This window comes from Acipenser ruthenus, chromosome 1 (genome assembly GCF_902713425.1).
Source record: "Acipenser ruthenus chromosome 1, fAciRut3.2 maternal haplotype, whole genome shotgun sequence".
Lineage (NCBI taxonomy): Eukaryota > Metazoa > Chordata > Actinopteri > Acipenseriformes > Acipenseridae > Acipenser > Acipenser ruthenus.
Genome location: NC_081189.1, coordinates 31,997,348 through 32,020,383, shown reverse-complemented (window position 1 = coordinate 32,020,383; position 23,036 = coordinate 31,997,348). Strand labels below are relative to the sequence as shown.

The window sequence follows — 23,036 nt, the reverse complement described above, 5'->3', positions numbered from 1 at the left end:
TAACTTTATAAGGAGCAGACTGGGGGATAAATGAGATAAATAGGGCTGGTTTATCTGGCCAGAACTTCAAAAACAAGGCATCGCTGGCTTTCAGTGTGAAAAGAAACACAATGCTAAAGACTTTTTTTCCCACCAACTGCTCTGCGAACGGAAAAGCACATGCTGCACAGTATTGTACTGGTGGAGCCTAATGCTGGAGCTGGCACAAGCAGTACACCTGAGTCAGCTTAAACAGGTACAGTAATGTCAGCAAAGCGAGTGAAGTCATATCTGGAAAGAACTCGCACTGCGCCTATCAGATTTACTGCACACCCATGTTGGAGCCATTTAATAACACTGAGCGGACCCAGCCAGCGTCAGAAGGTTGTTTGCATACAAACAAATCACAACAACTAAGGGATATGCTTGTTGATAAAGGAACCCACTCAGGAGAACAATAAGAGTCAGGGCAAGGTCACCACAGCACAATAGTAATGCTATGATGCAAATGTATATTTTGGGCAGATGGAAAACAGTGGCTCCACAACGATGATGTCTACACTTGTATATCTCTCTGAAACGTGACTGTCTGGAAGGACAGGGGAGGCGGTATGGAAGTCAGGATTTATTTTTTTATTTTTTTTTTTCAACAATGATCTTGAGAAAATGCCATGCAAATGACCGCTAAACAAACAAACCTGCAGGGATTTACATATTTACTCTGCAGTATCTCTCCCATCCCTAATGGGAGAAAACCCTGCATAACAGCAGCCTATTTCTAAGAAATACAAATACAATTAATCTGGAGATCAAATTAGCCCTTTGTGGACTGTTCACAAAAGCAACAAGAGAATACAGCACAACTGGCAAAAAAGGCACCTTGGCAGGTAGACAAAACAAGAGAGGCAAATTATTATTAGGACTGAACTGCTCCCTCACAAGACAATTTCAGGCAGCTCGCACTGCATGTGCCACCTGAACACTTTCCACCAGCATTATGATATACTTCTTATAGCAGACTTTGTACCCACCCAGAGCATCATCTTTAGAAATGACAGTACTTTCCAGGATACCCAAGCCTAGTTTCAAAATTGAATTTACACCATCCAGGATCCTGATTCCTGACTATACACAGATGTACTATTAAGTGGAATTTAATAGACCAAGCACAATGCCCTAAGATAACACAGATCATCTGTGGTTGAGATTAAAACCTATGATTTAAAAACTGGACATGCAATATTTCTTTTGATACTTCACTTCCTTTTTTTCCCTTCTTACTTTATATGAGATATATGTAAATACTTAAAATACAGAAGTTACAGATTTAAACAAATCAAAAAAAGTTCTGCTTCTTTTTTTTTTTTTTCACCTGTACCACTTCCTGGGGAATTCTGCAACAAAAAGTCATAAATTCCATAGAAATTCTGCAGCAGAAAAGGCAAATTCTGCGGTATTTCTGCAGTGGTTTTACACACAAGATAACCTCAAGATTTATATACTTTTACATATCAAAGTGTCATATAACAAAGTGGAATTCTTTTTGTGATAGTATTTCTAATGTTCAGAGAGAGTACATCGATTTAAAACTTCAAGTGTGCTGAAACAAATGTGAAAAACTAAATCAGCACGGTAAAACATACTTTATTCTTCATAAGATTCACATAAAAGCAGCATCCATTAACAGAACTGTAAACCCATCACACTAAACAAACATTAATTCTTACAGTGAAACATTCTCAAATAAACATTCATTAGATTTACTTTAAAACTTGAAACGATTTGTATCAATTAACTTAGGCAATGTGATCCTTTAATGAAATTAAATTATGACTGAAAGGAAGCATTCCAAAAGTTGGCAACAATAGATAACTGTATCGGCTCTTTATATTCTAGTTTGTCAGCATTATAAAGATCACCCCAAATAAAATAAAACGCATAACTTTAAAATAACGCATACTAAAATACTGTATACATAAATCATAATCTAAATTCACTCATATCCAAAGGTGACTTCCTCCTCATCGTTGTCTCAGGGACTTCATGGAAAGTGAACGACGCCTGCAGTTAAGGACACGTTTGTGGAGGGAGAAACTTCTCTCAGAATCAGCAGAATTCATTACTGCAATCCTGTAGGTCTTGGCAAAGCTTGCCAATTTTGGCACCCTGTGTTGTGCAGAAACCCAGGTGGTTTCAGATTCGCTGGTGTACACAACTGAGTCAGGATCTGGAGAAACTGTGGCACTAGTCTGGTAACATAGAGCTGAAACTCCTCCAGTGGTGCACCGTGATCAAAACCTGGGATTGCAGAGTAATCAGCTTTGTTGTGGCTCAGCAGTGGCACTTTATTTGGCTCAAACAACCGGCATGCTTTAAGGAATAGTAGCCCTGGCTGTCCATGTGTCAGATACTTTTCAAGCTTTTCTGAAGCAAGGGTGAAGCTTTCCTTAAACAGGCTAAGAATATCATTTTTCTTCTGCAAACTGATACTCAAAGGTAAGGAAATATTGTGAATAACTTTCTTGATTCAGTTGAATACGGGTAGTGAAGACCACTTGCAAATCCTCCAAGATGTCAAAAGCTTGAGTTGCACAGGGCTTTCGACTCAGTATTTTTTCATACTTTGATGAATTTCAGCTGCAGTTGAATCAGGTGATGTGTGTCACCATCCTGCATCATGTGAAATGCATTGGTGACAGAATCTGGGGGGCATGAACTGATTTCCATTTCTTTAGCAAGGAATTCATACAGAACATAAAAGTACTGATTATGGTACTGCACTGCAACAAACCATGAATTCCATCTGGTACCAGCCTGATCTGGTGGCATGGGCACTGGGGTGCCATTATTTTGTACCTTCATCACAGCCAGGAATCTGGCCTTCCTTGCATCTGCGTGATAGAAAATGTATTTAAAGCAATTCATAAATTTTGTGACTTCTTTGGATGGTTTCTTGAACGCTGATCAAATCAAGTCCAGGACATGAGCCAGGCAGATGATATGAACTGCATTTGGGAATACGTTGGACAGGACACTTTTGAAGGCTTTGATCATGTACTGTGCATTGTCTGTGTCTATAGCAATCTTTGTCCCCAGACAACTTTTCCTTAAGTTTTTCTTTTTCACATGTATCTGGCAAGTAGGTGTCTTAAAGTTGATAGTACCAGGGATGGCCCCTCCATTTTCGACAAGTTCTTAAAGAAACTTTCTGACTAAGGGGTGGTCTGTCTTGGAAAGTGGAATGTTGGCACATGCCATTGTTTTCAACCATTCTCGACAAATCTAAAAACAAATGAAAAACACTACATTTTATAAACGTAAAAAAAAAAAAAACCTAACCAAACTCGATATGTATATATGACAAAAAACGCTGGAATAGAAACTGGTTTTCATCAAGTTTAGCGGATTTTTTTTTCTAGGCCTAGTATTAAATCATAATATTTAATTTAATCTATATTATTGTACTCTAAACTTACGGTGTCACTGTAAATAATATTACTTGCTATGCAAGCCAGTCTCTACTATTTCTTGCCAAGCTCATTTTTTGAACGGGAGGGCTCCGAGTGAATCTCTGCTGCCGCTAAGTGACTCTTTGTTTTTGTTTTTTTAAACTCTATGCTTCCCTATCCCATCATTCTGCTTTTATCAACAAAGTCCCTATCAACAGCACTTTTCTTTATCTGAAGTTGAAAATGACTTAATATGCATCTCCAATAACAGCATACACACATATTGACCTAAGTCAGTTAAAAAAAACTGACACGGGAGACAGAAGATGGTATCTGAGAACACCGCACAGGTGCCCAGTTTTATTTATTTTCTTTTTTTTAAAATTTATTTGAGCCTGCAGAGGGCGCTGTGTCTGTGGCCAGGATACCGGCAACGGTAATCAGGACCACAGGGTTACCAACACAGGTATACACAGGCGCACTCACAGGTGCTCAAAAATAATAATGAAAACCAAAGTCGAAATGAAAAGGGAAAACAAAACACATTAATAAAACTATAATACAAAACTGCTGCTTACGCAGTTCCCCCACTGCCGCTATGCTGGTCAGCTCACGTCTCTGTCCTACGCTTGGCTGTTCTCTATACACTGTGGTGGCCAGAGTCCCCCATATATCTACACACGTCCCCTCGGGTACGTAATAATTTATTTTAATTCTTGTTTAAGGCGGGCTGTCTTCCTTAGCCGTGCTTGCCTGTTTCGTCCTTCCTTCAACCGCTGGCGTTCCTGCCTGATCTTTATTTACACTGGCGTCTTTCGCCAGAGTCACAGGGTATCCCCTGTTAGACCACCCGAATGCATAACCAAGCACAGTACTTATGGGCCGAGCAATCCCCGAAGGCCCTCCTCTCCCTGTTGGTCATAACCATTGGATTAAATTCAAAATTAGAGCTATCAGTATGACAAAAAAAGTTTATGACCATTACATTATCAACAGTATGTACAGAACAGTATAAAATAAAATAAATTACAATGAGTAGTTTAAATGTGATAAGTGGTATTTAAGACCTAGATGTCATTATGTAGGCAAATGTTAGTATAGTGGAAAAGTATTTTGAAATGACTTCACAGTCTGTGTAATAACATATTGTGTTCTCAAGATACACATAAAAATGTACAAAATAGAGATATTTCCATATATCCCCACAATCCGACAGTGCCAGTACCGTACGTTAAATAATGTTAATACCAAGTTTCATGACAATTGGATAAGTGGTTTATCGGATATACAGTGCCTATAGAAAGTCTACACCCCCTTTCAAAATGTTCACCTTTTGTTGCCTTATAGCCTGGAATTACACATCCTACCCCACAACTTCCAAGTGAAAAAAATATTCTAGAAATTTGTAAAAAATTAATTAAAAATAAAAAATGAAACAGCTTGGTTGGATAAGTGTCCACCCCTTGTAATAGCAATCCTAAACTAGCTCAGGTGTCTTCAAAATCACACACCAAGTTAAGTGGCCTCCACCTGTGTTAAATTGTAGTGATTCACATGATTTCAGGATAAATTCAGCAGTTCCTGTAGGTTCCCTCTGCTGGGTAGTGCATTTCAAAGCAAAGACTCAACCATGAGCACCAAGGCGCTTTCAAAAAAACTCCGGGACAAAGTTGTTGAAAAGCACAGATCAGAGGATGGGTATAAAAAAAAAATATATCAAAGGCCTTGAATATCCCTTGGAGCACGGTCAAGACGATTATTAAGAAGTGGAAGGCGTATGGCACCACCAAGACCCTGCCTAGATCAGACCGTCCCTCCAAACTGGATGACCGAGCAAGAAGGAGACTGATCAGAGAGGCTACCAAGAGGCCAATGGCAACTTTGCAAGAGCTACAGGCTTTTATGGCTAAGACTGGTCAAAGTGTGCATGTGACAACAATATCCCAAGCACTCCACAAATCTGGCCTGTATGGTAGGGTGGCAAGAAGGAAGCCATTACTCAAGAAAGCCCACCTTGAATCCCATTTGAAGTATGCAAAAAAACACACAGGAGATTCTGTAGCCATGTGGCAAAAGTTTTGTGGTCTGACGAAACTAAAATTGAACTTTTTGGCCTAAATGCAAAGCGTTATGTTTAGAGCAAACCCAACTCAGCACATCACCCAAAGAACACCATCCCTACTGTGAAGCATGGTGGTGGCAGCATCATGTTATGGGGATGTTTCTCATCAGCAGGGATTGGGGCACTTGTCAGGATAGAAGGGAAAATGAATGGAGCAAAGTACAGAGAAGTCCTTGAGGAAAACCTGCTGCCCTCTGCAAGAAAGCTGAAACTGGGACGGAAGTTCACCTTTCAGTATGACAACGACCCAAAGCACACAGCCAAAGCTACACTGGAGTTGCTAAGGAACAAAATGGTAAATGTCCTTGAGTGGCCCAGTCAGAGCCCTGACCTAAATCCAATCAAAAATTTGTGGCATGACTTGAAAATTGCTGTCAATCAACACTCCCCAAGGAACTTGACAGAGCTTGAACAGTTTTGTAAAGAAGAATGGTCAAATATTGCCAAATCTAGGTGTGCAAAGTTGGTAGAGACCTATCCCAACAGACTCACAGCTGTAAATGCTGCCAAATGTGCTTCCACCAAGTATTAACTCAGGGGGGTGGAGACTTATCCAATTACTTTCAGTTTTGTATTTTTAATATATAATTTTTTTCTCAATAAAAACTTTCCCCCTTAACAGTATGGAGTATGGTGTGTAGATAAGTGGAAAAAATCCTCATTTAAATGCATGAAACTCTGAGGCACTGACACAACAAAATGTGAAAAAAGTTCAAGGGGGTGTAGACTTTCTGTAGGCACTGTATACCTATGGACACATGTACAGACAGACAAGACACGCCGACCTCCTTCACAATGTCTTTGGAGATTTCATCCCCTGTGGTGATAAGAGGTAAGAAAACAGATTTTAAAGGCTTTGTTCCCTCCTAAAAATAGCATATCCATAGGACTGACTATGACAAACAAATAAGTGGCAATAGATATTGCGCTTTAACCATTTGAACATTTATTCTGAAACATACAATGCAGAGATTGTTCATTTTGAAAGTGATGAATTATTAGGAGTCAGGAAGTCCACAGATAATGGTTTATTGTATTGCCTTGATAATGCAGACAATTGCGATGATGAAATCCCAGAATACAGGGATATGGTGGAAACAGCATTTCCAGACCACTACAGATTTCAGGGGTGCAAGGGAGGTCAGACTTCCTCCATCTTCTGGGTTTTATTTTAACATAAAGCCTTTGGAATAGTCACTGCATGTATAATAAGGACATCCAGACAATCTTCCTCTGTGAATATGTAACTGACATACTTTTACACTACTGTATGTGTGTAGATAAAGATAAACCTATATGTAACCGTTATGCTTTAATATGTATTGTAAAATAAAAATTACATTATTATGTTTTATTTTTACAATTTGGCTGCATTGTACCAAAGGTGAGATGCAGAAACCCCCAGTTTTGTTTTTCCCAGCATGATACTGAGAAATTCTATGACTGGGAAGGGCATTCAATCTCAAAGGAATGACAGGAATACAATTCCACACAACAATAGAACAGGATGTGGAGATCAGCACAATACAGTCATATCTGCAGCCTGGAAGTTGTTACCTGCCCAAGCAGTGAGAAATTATTGCCAGTTACCTGCCAAATAGTGAGACATTTTAACCAATTATCAGCCCCATTGTGAGAAATTGGTGGTGCAGCTGGTGGAACAAACACTGGAAAGCCAGGCTCTATTAATTTGTCAAGTTTTAGAGAGAGCACTCAGTTTAGTAGAACAGATCTCTCTAGTATGTCAGTATTATTATGTATAATAAGATTAGCCGAAAAACTGTTGCACACTAGAGAATTAAGGTCAAATGCAAATTTTGAAACTAGACGTCTATGTGTGGGAGACACAGTAGCCAGATTAAATGAGTTAAGATCCTGGTTCTCTGGTGCGAAAGGCACATTTTCTCCCACATGTTTTTATTACACTGACTTTCAGCATTTTTTGCACGGTCTACTGCTCCACACAGGAAATTCTCCAGAGAGGTCTTGGTTGAATGGCCTATATACTGATATGATTGTATCTTTGAAGTCCACCAACAGATCATTACTCAAAGAGCACAATATCTATATATCTATAAATGTACAGTACAGGTAGGCTACATTAGTGCAAATTGTTTCCAGTGAAGAACTCTGTGATAATTATCTGTACAATCTTTTTTTGCAAGTATGGATGGCAAACTGCGTTTTCTTAAAAAAAAAAAAAAAAATCAGCGTTTTCTAAAAAATCCAAATTCGCTACAGTCACAGCATGCACGCATACGTCATCGGTGTGCGAATCAGGCACAGCGTCCTGGTCTAAATGCAAATCCTTGAGGAAAACCTGCTTCAGTCTGCAAAAGACCTAAGACTGGGACGGAGATTCACCTTTCAGCAGGACAATGACCCCAAGCACACAGCCAAAGTGACTGGAGTGGCTTAGAAACAAGGAAGTGAATGTCCTAGAGTGGCCCAGTCAAAGCCCGGACTTGAATCCGATTAAGAATCTGTGGCAAGACTTGAAGATTGCTGTCCACCAACGATCCCCATCCAACTTGACAAAGCTTGAACAATTTTGCCAAGAATGGGCGAATATTGCACGATCCAGATGTACAAACCTGGTAGAGACTTATCCTAAAAGCCTCATAGCTGTAATTGCTGCCAAAGGTGGTTCTACCAAGTATTGACTCAGAGGGGTGAATACTTCTCTAACCAAGACATTTCAGTTTTTTTTATTTTTCATTAACTGTTGTTCCACAATAAAAATTCTCTTGCTTCTTCAAAGTGCTGAGTAGGTTGTGTAAATCAAAGGAAAAAAAAATCCATTTTTTTAAAACACAACAAACTGAAAACATCGAAGGGGGGTGAATACTTCCTATAGGCACTGTGTGTGTGTATATATGTGTGTGTGTATATATATATATATATATATATATATAAAGTGGGTTTTTAGTCTTGACTTGAAAACTGTAATGGTCCCAGCTTCCCTGACAAATGAAGACAGAACATTCCATAATTTAGGCGCTCTACAAGAAAATGGCCTACCTCCCGTTTGCCTTTGTTGACCCTAGGAATAACCAGCAGCCCCACATCCTCTGATCTCAGAGTGTGGTTTGGAAGATACAGGATCAGTAAATCCTGCAAATAACTAGGTGTTAATCCATTCAGGTCCTTGTAAGTTAACGGCAAAATCTTAAAATCAATTCTATACTGCACAGAGAGCCAGTGTAGAAGAGGTCAAAACAGGGGTAATACGTTCACTTTCCTGGTTTTAATCAGAATTCTAGCGGCGGTATTCTGAACAAGCTGCAAGCGGGATACCACACGTTTTGGGACACCAGAAAAAAGTGCATTACAATAATCAATTCTAGGTGAAACAAAGGCATGCATTAGTTTCTTGGCATCAGATACGGAAATAATTGGTCTAATTTTGGCTATATTTCTCATTTAACTTCCCTAATACAAGTCTCAAATGATCGATCAGGATCAAAGATGACCCCCAAACTTAATTTCTAGTTTAAGTTTTGAGGAGAGACTACAAGGGTCGAGCTCATGTAATCCCACATTTCCTTTTAGCTAATAACACCCAGGCAGAATAAATTCCTGGTTTTAGGGATAAATATAGCTTGGTGTCATCAGCATAGCAATGGAAGTCCACTCCGTGTCTGTGAATAATGTCACCTAACAGTAGCATATATAATGAAAATAGCAAGGGACCTAAAATGGAGCCCTGTGGAACACCACAGACAACTTCCGATAATGCTGATTTACCCTCCCCAATCAGATTTTACCTCCCCTATAAGAAAGATAAGATCTGAACCAGGATAGGACAAGGCCAGACAGTCCTACTGTGCTTTCAAGGCAATTCAGTAGGATGGAATGGTCTACAGTATCAAAGGCAGCACTAAGATCAAGAATTAATGCTGATGGAAATCCAGAGTCAGAGTTTATCAGCAGATCGTTCACAACTCTGACAAGGGCCGTCTCGGTGCTATGTGCAGCACGAAAACCAGACTGAAACTTCTGGAATATACCATTAAGAGTTAGAAATTTTTGTAATTGAATTGCAACAACTCTCTCTAGAACCTTATCAAAGAATGGTAGGCTGGAGATTGGCCTATAATTATTGAGGACTTTAGGGTCCAAATTGTGTTTCTTAGCATAGGCTTTACCACAGCTACCTTAAGTGCTGAGGGAACGATACCGGGAGGAAAGTGAACCATTTATAATTTTTAATAACACCAAGAACATTTAATAGTTTTGTAGGAATAGGATCAAGAGAGCATGTATTAGCTCTCATATGTCGAATAAGCTCTGTCAGTTACTGTAAGGTATGAAAACCTAACTTGTAGTATTGCTAAAATCATTAAACACCCCAGGGAGCTACATGATCTAGCAGTAAAGACTGATATGCATGAGTACTACAGGTGCTTGTAATTGACTGTAATAAAGTACGTAAAGAAAGTAAAAGAAAATAATTATCTTGAACTGATTTAACGGTATTATATATTCTCTAAACCACTGTGTATAATTATTTAATCTTTGTTGCAGCTCAAAGTGAACCACTGATGAAAAAACACAGAATCCGTCACGTCCAGATTTTCCACCTGTACGCATGCACGATTTCGATTGAGTGGGTTTCCACTCATATATAGGTGAAGCAGGCGTCTGTTGATTGTGCCTGGAGAGCGGTCTGTGCTACTCATGATCTTTGCTGTTTTAACCTTGTCGTATCAGTGAAGCACACTGTTTCTACATTTCTTAGAAGTATAAATGCTCCGGTAAACACAAATTATAATTACAATACTCATACTTTGACGGTTTTAGTTTTATTTATTACCATAGCTGCATTTTAGTAACAGCAATAGCGACTGGTTGTATGTGTTTTCAGGGTTTGAAATGGATACATTTCTTACTTGCAAAAAAAAAACAAAAACGAGTACATTTGAATTATTTTTATGCTGGCTTTAATAATAATAAAAAAGTTTGCCATTGTTAGTTATTATAGTTTTATCTTGAGGTTAATGTTTTTGATACTGTAAACATTTTAAATAGCACAATTAATTATGCTGAGGTGTGAAGTAAATGGTAACGTGATAAACATTTGCAGTGCAGATTATTATTTATAATGACTTTGCTGAATTAGAAAGCGAATAAGAGTGTTTCTAAAGAGATTCCTAAATTCTGTGCATCCAAAGACATGTAATTAAGTTTTAAGAATGAAGCCTACTGGTTGGTATTTTGTCTTAAGCCAGCAGTTTGTCAGTCCCAGACTGTTATGAACTATATATATATATATATATATATATATATATATATATATATATATATATATATATAAAAGAAATGTGTGGATGAGATTATTCTGCCTTTTATTGCAACAGTGGTAGTATATACACAATACATATACAATAATTCTGTTCAAGGGCTACGTTTTACCTTCTATATACAGTACATTTTTCATGCTTAAAATTGGCAGCCTGCTGGTCCATCTTCCTACTGGATTATTATTATTATTATTATTATTATTATTATTATTATTATTATTATTATTATTATGCTACATTATGTGCCATGATAATGGTTTGTGGCGAAACGTAAGTTTGAATCATTTATAATAATTTCTGGGCAGAGTGTGATAAGTGCAATAATTGTTATGTTTTATCCCCAATTTATTCATTTTTTTATTATTTTAAAATTATTATTAGGACACCACAACAAATCCGTTACGATTTCTAGTTAATCTTTTTAAATGAATACATTTACAAATAAATACATTTACAAATCAATAAATAAATAAATAAATAAAAGTGATCCTGCTGTCAGTGGCCAAATTGCCAAGAATAATAATGATAAAATATAATCTACCTGCAAAGTCTTTAATATTGACATGTTTTAGATAGATTAAAAACAGTATTACTAAGTCAAAGAGGATTTAAATGGAACTCGTATCTGGTGGTAACATCCGATTAATAGTTGAACATCAAATTAATATTAGTGTTCAAACATGCCTGTTCTCAAAGTATATTATTTTGTTTTCTCAGTGTAAAGGGGCAGCTCATTTACCTACAGCTTTTGTGCATTCCCCTTTGTGTTGACATCGAACTACAAGGATTATGATGTATAGAGAAATCAGACTTATGTAGGCACAAACATGTCTGCCCCACAACCCTTAGTGAAACACACATATTGTGCATTTAACAGGAAAATAAACAAACCCTGTGGTAATCCACCACACAAGACATCAGATGTGCAATTAGTGAGGTTTACTCTTAGGAGCGCATTATGCATGCTTTCATGTAGTTCTAGGAATTACTGTGGAGGGAAGCAGTTTAGATTTTATTAAAGGCTGTGGAAAAGTAGTGGGGTAACATAAAATGGACTTTATCAAATAGCCATTTGTGGTAATTAAAAACAACGTTATTTATACAGTCAAACTCAGAAAACCTTTTTAATGAGGAGTTTGTCCTTCCTTAATTAGCACGTTAGCAGTAAAATTAGACCTTTGGTGTACATCATTTTATAAAGCCACCCTTAGAGAAAATTAATCAATTCAATAAGACACAGATTTCTATCTTCCTCAAAAGGTCAAAATGACATATTCAGCCAAAGGATGACAGAGAAAGGTTTCAAAATATCATGCTAACGTTATTTAGAATTTAATCGAATGCAAACAGAATATTTAAAAGCTGTAAGACGGAGTACAGGTTCTCTACATGAAAACTAAATAAACATAATCTATTAGGATAAACCTGAAACACCAAGGCTCCCAAAGCTAAGAAGAAAGCTAATACAAAAACAACAGAGCAATCTAATTCTGGACTGGTGCCTTCAGTCATCTTGAATTACCAGTCTTAAACCTTAGGCAGAGAAACAAACCTTTAATGTGCCAATGTCTGACCCATCTGAGGATCATATATTAGTCAAAGCAAGAACAACTACAGCCTAAAAATTCTAAAAAGTATGTGTACTGTTCTGATGAAGTACTAAAAGATGAACAAAACAGAACAGATTTGTGATGGGATTTTGTTCCTTATCCAGTAAATAGAGGCCCCTTAAGAATCACCATAATAACCATCAGGATTTACCTGGAACGCAGATGAGGTAGGGATGGGAGTGATGGGAGGGGGGCAATATGTCCATGTGTAATCTAGGGCAGGCTGAACACCTGTTATGAGGACTCACAAATCCTGCTGGGTTAGAAAAAAACAAATCTCCACAGGGACCAGAGACACTGACTCAGTCTACTGGGGAGGAGACAGGCACCACCAGAAGATCTAGCTCACTGAGAAAAACAGAGAGAGGAGACAGACAGGCAGAGGCAGACAGGGAAGTCAAGAGACAAGAGAACAACAAATAAATAGACACAGAATAGACAAGAAAACAGCTTTACTTTAGGGGTGTTGATAAAACACACACAAGAGGTCAAACAGACCTTCATGTCAGATCCCACACAGCTATATCTGAACCTTGAACATCTAAAAATGTATTACAAATCCATACAGCAAAAACCTCATTTGTTTAGTCTGTTTTTTTCCCCCTTTCTGTAGGGGTGAACTATGAACTTTGCAATTTCTTCAGTCACACTGGCCCAAAACATTTCTATGGCAAAAAACAAACAGAAAATTATTTATTTTTAGTTTTAAAATACAAGCCCTATAAAAATCAGAAGCAATCATCTAATATGAACAAAAAGTATAGTGTTTAAGAACATAACTCAAGGCCTGTCCACTCCTGGATTATTTTAATTGCTGCCTGGCATTATCAAAAGGAAGCCCTTTGTATGAAAACTAAGACATCCTGCTGAGAGCGCTCAGGCTTCCCGGCTCCATGTGCCTCCCTTCTGCAGAGACAGACTGCAACCCCGGCAAACCAAAATGAATCACCTCATAATTAACTATATTTAATGTTACTTCATGCACACTGCAGAGATGACATTTTAATGAATGTAAATTAGTGTGTTAAGATGTAGTGTCAACCCGCTGAGGCCAAAATTAGGTTTATTCAAAAAAGTATATCTAATTAGAAGAATTTAATGGAATTCCATTACAAGCTGTAGACTTTAATAAAAAGAAGAAAAAAAAACCTGTTCCCTACCGTGAGCAGGTGTGGATAAATATGCCTTTCCATCTTGCTGTATATCATTGGTTTTAAAGCAACAGACATCAATAAAGCTGGTACTGTATCTCTAGTCTTAGGTCTTTAAAATAATTTGACAAAAATAAGCCAATTAGCACAGTAGCCTTAGCAGGAAACAGTTATTATTCAGAAAAATAAAGCATGATTGCCTTGAAAGAAACAAGTAGAATGGGTACAGGCACAATACATGGAACAATGTCTGTAACTGAACCAATTGGTCCTTTTAATTATTAGATGTTATACACTGACTTTTCCTGTTATATCAAAACAAAAATCAGTTGACTGAGTAAATATACTGTCTAAACAGTCAAACCTTGGATGGTAAGTAGTGGTAGATGGTAAAATGTTTAATGCTATTTTATCTTTATCTATGCTAGCACTATAAAGGGCAAGGTAGAGAACTTTTGGTCAACATTATTAATGACGTGAAAAGGAATAGTGCCCTACAACACTTTTGAGCAATACTTCCCCTCTTGGAAAAAAAAACAAGAACTGGGAAAGAATCAATACGTGATCTGTTTTTTAAACACCTGTGAGGAACCTTCTCTATCAGCTTCGCAAGAAGATCAGCTCATGGAACTCAAAAATGATGGATGGCTGAATGACTTATTTATTTATTTATTTATTTTTAATGCATCCTCTTCTCTAGCGTCCTTCTAGATTAAAACCAAGACAGAGTAACCCTAAACTTGCGTCCTGGCTCTGAAAACCTTGCTTCCGTTTCCTTCTACTTACCTCTGTGAAGCAGGTTTCCCTTCAAAAGATGCAGGTTTTCCATTGTACATACCAACCAAAGTCCAGTAGACCACATTTTTAACGGTTCTCTTTAATATCCCTTCCCCAAAAGCTGAATTACAGGACCTGGACGAGAAATCGGGCATCCCACATAAAACAAACATTTCCTTTTCTTCCAAGCTTTGTTTTACAAACTATATTATTTCCAGATGATACTTCAGTGCCAGGGGGATCACGAAGTAGGATGCTTAAAGTGACAGCTGTTTTCTATTAAACTTGTACTTCAGTAAACACCCTCAAGAACTGCTCCCCAATGGTTAAAATGCACACACGCACACACACACAAAACTGAAACATACAAACACATACTTATTTACCAGGTACACACCAACATACAAATATAGACTCACATTTTATACAGTACATTAACAAAAGACAAAAACGCTAACAAACACAGTTAATACGTCAATTGCATCTCTTACAAAAATGGCCATGTATATTTTCAACAGGACAAAGTATTCCCAATGTAGTCTTTACAAACTCTGCAACAAAGGGCCCTATTCACAAAACCTTAAGGACTGTTTTTAATTTTTTTGAAAAAACACATTTTACGCAGATTATATTACGCAGTTCATGAAACCTTTTTAACATAGAGACTTTATGTTCCCAACCAGAATTTATACATGCTGCAAGTAGTTTTCCATGACCTAGATTATGATCGATGAACAGACATCCCACCTTCCACCATAATTTAATGAGTGTGATGTACGAATGTACAGATGGATTGCCTACACTATATTCCGGTTACTTGTAAGTAAGCAGGAAACATTTAATAATTTGGGGTCATACCTTTTCGTTTTGTAGAGGCTTTAATAGAACAGAAACCAGGGAAAGCATTAGTTTATCACAGCAGGTAGTAAAACTTTATCTCAGGAAGGAAGGGTCAGTGCAAATGAAATCTGCCTGGCGGAAGGTGACAATGCACTAATGTTCATGCTGGGCAACCAGAACTGTTAATCTTGGCTACAGGCTTATTCCCCCCCAAAAAAGTTTAAAATAGGTGCCAATGGGAGGGGACCATGCATTAAACTGTTTTCTTTTTGAGATTCCTAATCCCTTCCTGGATGACCGCAATCTAAACGCTGTCCATTTAACAGGCCTAAATCACTGTCCTGGATCCGTGTAGATTCAGCATAAAGCATGCACTTATCCAATTAAAAAAAGGCTTTGAAATCAGTGTGCATCTATGCCCTTTCAGCTTAAACATGCTTGCCAAATAATTATTTTGCATGCTTTAACATATTTATATCATTAGAAAAAAAGAAAGAAGCAGCAGCATTTAATTACCCTGACAATGATTCTTATAAAAGGACTTCGCTAATACAGGATAATCGAAACATTTTGCCGATTTTATATCTCTGAAATTCTCCGATGACTATCCTGGAAAATCACTAGATTTGTAGCTAGATGCTTTTGGCAACAAATCTCGCCAAGTCAGCCCTCAAAGTCACTAGATTTGGCAAGAAATTAGCTAAATTGGCAACACTGCTTGAAGGCGCAGAAAAAAAATATTTTATTTCCGTATTGGCTTAATATTGCCTTGACACAACAAGGAAAAGAGATCGCTTCATTGGTGCCCAGGCACTGAAATTAGAGTGGTTGTGTGCCATTTAAGCATTTTCATAACACATCGCTAAAGATTCTTTAATTCTTTAAAGTTACTTCTTAAGTCAAGAATCTGCCTATAGAAAAAAAGTACCGGAGGTCATTATATGATCACTTACCTAAATGTTAGATACCAGTTTTATAGTAGTTAAGGAACGCAATACGATACTGTACAAATAAGGTACAACGGAATTACGATGTGTTTGAAGTAACCTGCGTATCCTGTATCAATTTTTCTTTAGAACTCTAAGCTCATGCATGGTAGTAGAATCCATTGATCATAAATATTGTCATTGCAGAGCTGACAGTAGATGTCACTACCGTTTGCAACCAGAGTGATGATTGTATATAGTTGTATGTAGTTTTGTGACGATGTAAAAATATCATATTATATATGACTGTTTTTTTGTATTCAGCCGATGAAGGACTTGTAGTCCGAAACGTCCTGATAATTGATTTGTAATCAATTATTCTACCTTTTTAAGTACCTGAAATATCCTTTTCTTTTTTCTTATTGATCATTTTGGTACACAGCAGTTTTCCTTGTTCTCAAACTATATATACAGATGTGCTCAAATTTGTTGGTACCCCTCCACAAAAAAACAAAGAATGCACAATTTTCTCTGAAATAACTTGAAACTGACAAAAGTAATTGGCATCCACCATTGTTTATTCCATATTTAATAGAAATCAGACTTTGCTTTTGATTTTTTATTCAACATAATATTGTAAATAATAAAACAAATGAAAATGGCATGGACAAAAATGATGGGACCGCTAACCTAATATTTTGTTGCACAACCTTTAGAGGCAATCACTGCAATCAAACGTTTTCTATAGCTCTCAATGAGACTTCTGCACCTGTTAACAGGTAGTTTGGCCCACTCTTCCTGAGCAAACTGCTCCAGCAGTCTCAGGTTTGATGGGTGCCTTCTCCAGACTGCAAGTTTCAGCTCTTTCCATAGATGTTCGATAGGATTCAGATCAGGACTCATAGAAGGCCACTTCAGAATAGTCCAATGTTTTGTTCTTATCCATTCTTGGGTGCTTTTAGCTGTGTGTTTTGGGTCATTATCCTGTTGGAGGACCCATGACCTGCGACTGAGACAGAGCTTTCTGACACTGGGCAGTACGTTTCGCTCCAGAATGCCTTGATAGTCTTGAGATTTCATTGTGCCCTGCATAGATTCAAGGCACCCTGTGCCAGGCGCAGCAAAGCAGCCCCAAAACATAACCGAGCCTCCTCCATGTTTCACTGTAGGTATGGTGTTCTTTTCTTTGAAAGCTTCATTTTTTCGTCTGTGAACATAGAGCTGATGTGACTTGCCAAAAAGCTCCAGTTTTGACTCATCTGTCCAAAGGACATTCTCCCAGAAGGATTGTGGCTTGTCATTTTAGCAAATTCCAGTCTGGCTTTTTTATGTTTTTCTTTCAAAAGTGGAGTCCTCCTGGGTCTTCTTCCATGGAGCCCACTTTCGCTCAAAAAGCGACGGATGGTGCGATCAGAAACTGACGTACCTTCACCTTGGAGTTCAGCTTGTATCTCTTTGGCAGTTATCCTTGGTTCTTTTTCTACCATTCGCACTATCCTTCTGTTCAATCTGGGGTCGATTTTCCTCTTGCGGCCGCGCCCAGGGAGGTTGGCTACAGTTCCATGGACCTTAAACTTCTTAATAATATTTGCAACTGTTGTCACAGGAACATCAAGCTGCTTGGAGATGGTCTTGTAGCCTTTACCTTTACCATGCTTGTCTATTATTTTCTTTCTGATCTCCTCAGACAACTCTCTCCTTTGCTTTCTCTGGTCCATGTTCAGTGTGGTGCACACAATGATACCAAACAGCACAGTGACTACTTTTCTCCATTTAAATAGGCTGAATGACTGATTACAAGATTGGAGACATGTGTGATACAAATTAAAGAAACTAATTAGTTTGAAATATCACTATAATCCAATTATTTATTATCTTTTCTAAGGGGTACTTCTTTGCTTTATTCTATGACATACCAAAGGCATGCAAGTATACATCATAAAATAGCTTTTAATTTCATCACTTTTCAGGAGGAATGAAGCATTATTTCAATGAGCTGTAAGGGTACCAACAAATTTGAGCACGTCTGTATATATATATATATATATATATATATATATATATATATATATATATATATATATATATATATATATATACATATATACATATATACATATACACACAGACATACATACACACACACACAGAGTGAAAAGGGAGGGCGGCAAAATTTCATTTGCCCTGTGCGGCAACATACAGGGATGCCCACCTGTACAAGCCACTGGCAAAACCACTCAGTCAGTACCACGTACACGAGACTGACGGAAGCCTGCTTGTTAGAATGATACTAACAGCCTTCGTAATGGTGATGCTAAAAGCTGTCACCACAACGGCATCAAGATACTGTGGATGAGATTGCAAGCAACCACAACCAAAGTGAGTATCTTGGTTGTGCGCAGTGCTGCTGAGCCCAGCATATGCTGCCGAGTGCACGTAGTCTCTGTAAAGAAACAAACAAACAGAACACCACAAGAGTAAAATCTTTCTCCACAAAAAAAAACAGTAACAAAACACAGAAACAATATCAAACATCTCGCATTTTAGCAAAAAGCCAAAATGAGAAATAAAATAACTCCAGCCGGAAATATGCAGCCTGGAGGGAGAGCACAAAGTCAGCCGATTTATGTTGCTGGATCCCTGGGAAGGAGTGACACAAGCCCCTGGCTTCACGTGGGGCACAAGGCTGTAGTGGGGCGTAACAAGCAACAGGCTGTAGTGCACAATATATGCCTAATTAGTAAAATCATTACACAGCATTACTGTAATATCGCATACATTTTTGTGAAACACAATAATTTGCAACAAATTATACAGTCAGAAGCAAAACGTACATATCTGAACCAAGCTCTCTGATCAGATCAGTCTTGAAAGGAAAAATGGCGCGGAGATCTGCGAGTCCAGTCTGCGAGTTTGTGCCCTCGGGGGCAGGCCATGACTGCGTCAAAGGCTCGCGGAGCAGCTTTGGTATGCAATATTCAGGTTTCGGGTTTTTAGGAGGCAAGTACCCACACAGGAATGGTTACATTTCATACTTGAAAGGGAACCAGGTCTAATCTGATTTTTAGGGTGGGGTCTGGTACAATGGAAAGCAACGATCTACCGTTGTGTTTCATTTTTTAATGAACCAAAGAGATCCCAGTATTTTTTTCCCTGTGGTAGTGGGTTATTGACTAGGGCACAAGTGTATATGACATGAGGGATGGTTTATTCACAATGACTCAGCCTGTCATGAATAATCCAATATTGACACGGTAGATGTCTATGGTCTAGGAAATATGTCTAATTTCCTAAGTTTAAGTTATTATTTTGGGTCCATATCTAACACTGTGCCCTTTGGTGATATTTAGAAGAAAGGCAGTTTTTTTTTTTTTCGAATTGTTACACCTTTATACCTCAAAAGTAATCTGTAAAGTTTATAAAAAATACAAAATAAACATCATCTGCTTTTAAGTTATGACAAAAACCTCCATGAAGGCCTCCAATGCACCCACGTTGAATTAGAGTTTCCAAGATACAATACTGAAGTATGGAACAGGAATTAGATGAATAGTAGTTTTGTCATTCATTATTATTATTATTATTATTTATTTCTTAGCAGACGCCCTTATCCAGGGCGACTTACAATCGTAAGCAAAAACATTTCAAGCGTTACAATACAAGTAATACAATAAGAGCAAGAAATACAATAACTTTTGTTCAAGTAAAGTTCATTCATCACAGGTGTTTTAATATGCACGGTGAAAAGTAAGCACAGCACTTTAGCATGGCATAGCAGCATATGTGTCAACTTGTAACCATGTCATGTAAAATCCTTCCTGCTGCCATGTCCATATGCACAATCAATGGGATTTCTCATTCCAATTTTGCCACTCTTGTATGCTGCCAGTTGTATATTCATATAAAATGTAAATCAGTGTGCTGGAACCCCCATACCTCCTGACACTACCTTTCTGTTAAATCAAACTGGAACACGGAGGCCTATGCCTTTTATTGTCATGTAGCGCTTCTCCTAAGCTCTACAGTGTTCTTTTTCAGTTCCACAGGTGATGTCACCAAGCACAGCAGCGACATGGCAACCCATCACAATGATGACAGAAGGCTGTGTCTAAAATACAATGCCAAGGACATTGACAATATCAGTGGGGTTGTGAGCAGCACTGGGGGCTGAGCATGGGCAGAGATACCTATTTGGGAGTCTTAAGTGAAGGTATTCTCATTCTGACAGCTGTCGAGCCCCTAATGAAACAGCTCTCCGAAATCTGTCCTTTCAGTGCAGTAAAGTCATGTTTAATAATCTGAATATTGTGTAACACACAATGTGCCTCACATTCACGCTAAACCAGCAGTCTGTTAAAGAAGGACACCTATGTGAATCCCTACCTAACTTGACAGAAAGCTTTTGTCATCCTCTGGATGCTCCGCACTGTGTGCTAAATGTGCCAATTTAAAGAACGTCTGCAATATTTGATGCTACTGTACCAGCACATGCCTTTGTTTATCAGGCATCTCATCCCTGGAATTCATTGCCTTCAAACATTAAAATGGCCTCTTCACAATACCTTTATAAATCACTCAAATATGTATTTTAAATCTGACCAGGGTTGAAATCCTGGAAACACTAAATACTGCATGACCAGGATCATGGAAATTGGAATTCTTTGCTTTACCATGTTTTTATTTTTGTGTTTGTGTGATTGTTTTTGCTTTGTGTTAACTGTTTTTGTCGTGTTTGGATAATTTGTTTCTTTTTTTTGTTATTTAAATATTATTTCTTGCTGTTTTTTTCTTGCCAGGACATTCAAATTAGCAAGTACACCAGGAATGTAAATACCCACAGAGAGATACGCACATGAGTCATCCAAACAACTGAAATAGAAAAACAAAAGCCCAAAGCTGAGTTACTCACATAGTCGGGAAGCGAAGCGTTGTCGTCAGAACCAAAGGGGCCCCTCAGTGACTGTGTGGCTTGCTCCAGGACTTTGTTGTGTTTTTTAGACAACAAAGCAAACAGGCTGAAAAAGTAGGGTTAAAAAAAGAAGAAAAAAAAAGACATTTAGTGCACAGAATGGCTTACAACACTGAAGGCAAGGACACAATGCAAACTAAACACAATGTGCATGACCTGCAATAGACTATAACCCCTCCCTTCTTTATAACTACAAAAAGATGTGACAGCAAAAAAAAGGAAAAGGTCATTTAACTATTATATGTTGCTGTAGTCACCATACATTGACATTACACATGCATCAGGGTGTGCATGAAATTTATTTTTTTTTAAACAGTGAATCCTGAATTGCCTGGACACCAAAGAAACTAAAATGTGTGGCTACTTATTCATGGAGCTTCTGTCATTCAGCTATATTGAAAAACACATCCATTACTAGGTTACTCTTAGAATCTCTCAATATGCAAGTTATACTTTTTTGGACATTTTAATGCATGACATATTGTTGCAGATATTTGAGCTTGTAAAGATACTGCATAGGCCATGTAATTGCCAGACAATCAACATTACAAGTACACTTTTAGATCTGTAGGCGGTTATTTAAGAAGGTCGCAATTCTACTATGTGAACTTTCCCCACCAGTGAAAGATCTAGTGAAATTTCCAAGCAGTTTACTGGATAATATTAATAAAAGCATACATTCTCTAGACTTGTTTTGTGTACCTTCGCTTCTCACATGAAGACGTACAATCCTTATCCATAAAACTGCCTGCAATTAGCACTGCCAGTGATGCTTTTAACAGCAGGAGATGAGATTTAGGGGCTGTAGTTCGATCAAGCAGTCCTTTACAGGAGATTGTTCCATCTTAAACACAGCGTTTGAAATAAACTATCGAAGAAAATGTCAACAGGAAAGAGAAGCACTGTTGTAAGGCTTTTCCAGAGATGGGTGGCTAAGTTTTTTGTTTCTAAAGTAAGCTACAATAACTTATGGAACCATAATCCTGATATGTGAACACCTACTACAAAGCATATCAATATCAAAAATACTATCAGAAGATTCTCTAGTGCTGTTTCTTTTTAGTACATCATTTACCATGCTGACTAATCTGCTTTTCATCCACTGGACCTGCTTCTTTTTTTTATGCATTTTTGAACACGAAAATTAAATCAACAAATTTTGTTTTCCTAAACAGCAGTGTGGAGTAGTGGTTAGGGCTCTGGACTCTTGACCGGAGGGTCGTGGGTTCAATCCCTGGTGGGGGACACTGCTGCTGTGCCCTTGAGCAAGGTACTTTACCTAGATTGCTCCAGTAAAAACCCAACTGTATAAATGGGTAATTGTATGTAAAAAATAACATGATATCTTGTAACAATTGTAAGTCGCCCTGGATAAGGGCGTCTGCTAAGAAATAAATAATAATAATAATAATATTTGTGGTTCATATTCAGTTGGAAAGAAAAAAATGCAAAGAGAAGTGGGCTTTAAATAAATAAAGCTGCTGTAGAGAACATCACTCTGAAGCAAATACATCTGTATATTTCTAGCTTAGAAGCATGTTTAATACCAGATGTGCAAGTATAAAGATGTTAACCAAATTAACAATTAGGCTTTAAATAGTTTAATTAAACCAAGGTAGGTCATTTTCTGGGAGTTTATGTTGCCATCTGTTTATATTTTCCTCATGTTTTGCTTTACATTATTTATTGAGCCCTTCAGAAAGATTTAACAGATGTGGTCATTCTATTTCATTAGGCAGCATTATAATAAAATCATAATTAAATCTGACGTTTAAAAATAAATCAATATGATGCTTCACTGACAGCCTTAATACACGTCATGCTGCTAAACCTGTGTATCTATACCTTTTCTTAGTTCTTTGCTGCTGAATATTCTCATGAGTCATGACATAAAATGTGACCGGGGAACC

The 23,036-nt window shown here is 37.8% G+C and overlaps 1 protein-coding gene across 4 annotated transcripts in view; it reads right to left on the bottom strand.

Moving 5' to 3' along the window:
* Window positions 1–23,036, bottom strand: part of LOC117962753 (dymeclin-like) — a 164,799-nt gene that overhangs the window by 37,968 nt on the left and 103,795 nt on the right. For all 4 annotated transcript variants that reach the window (XM_059023737.1, XM_059023756.1, XM_059023749.1 and 1 more), the window contains one exon: window positions 21,067–21,172. In XM_059023737.1, the coding sequence (XP_058879720.1) occupies window positions 21,067–21,172 (106 nt within the window). The remainder of the gene's footprint in view (window positions 1–21,066; window positions 21,173–23,036) is intronic.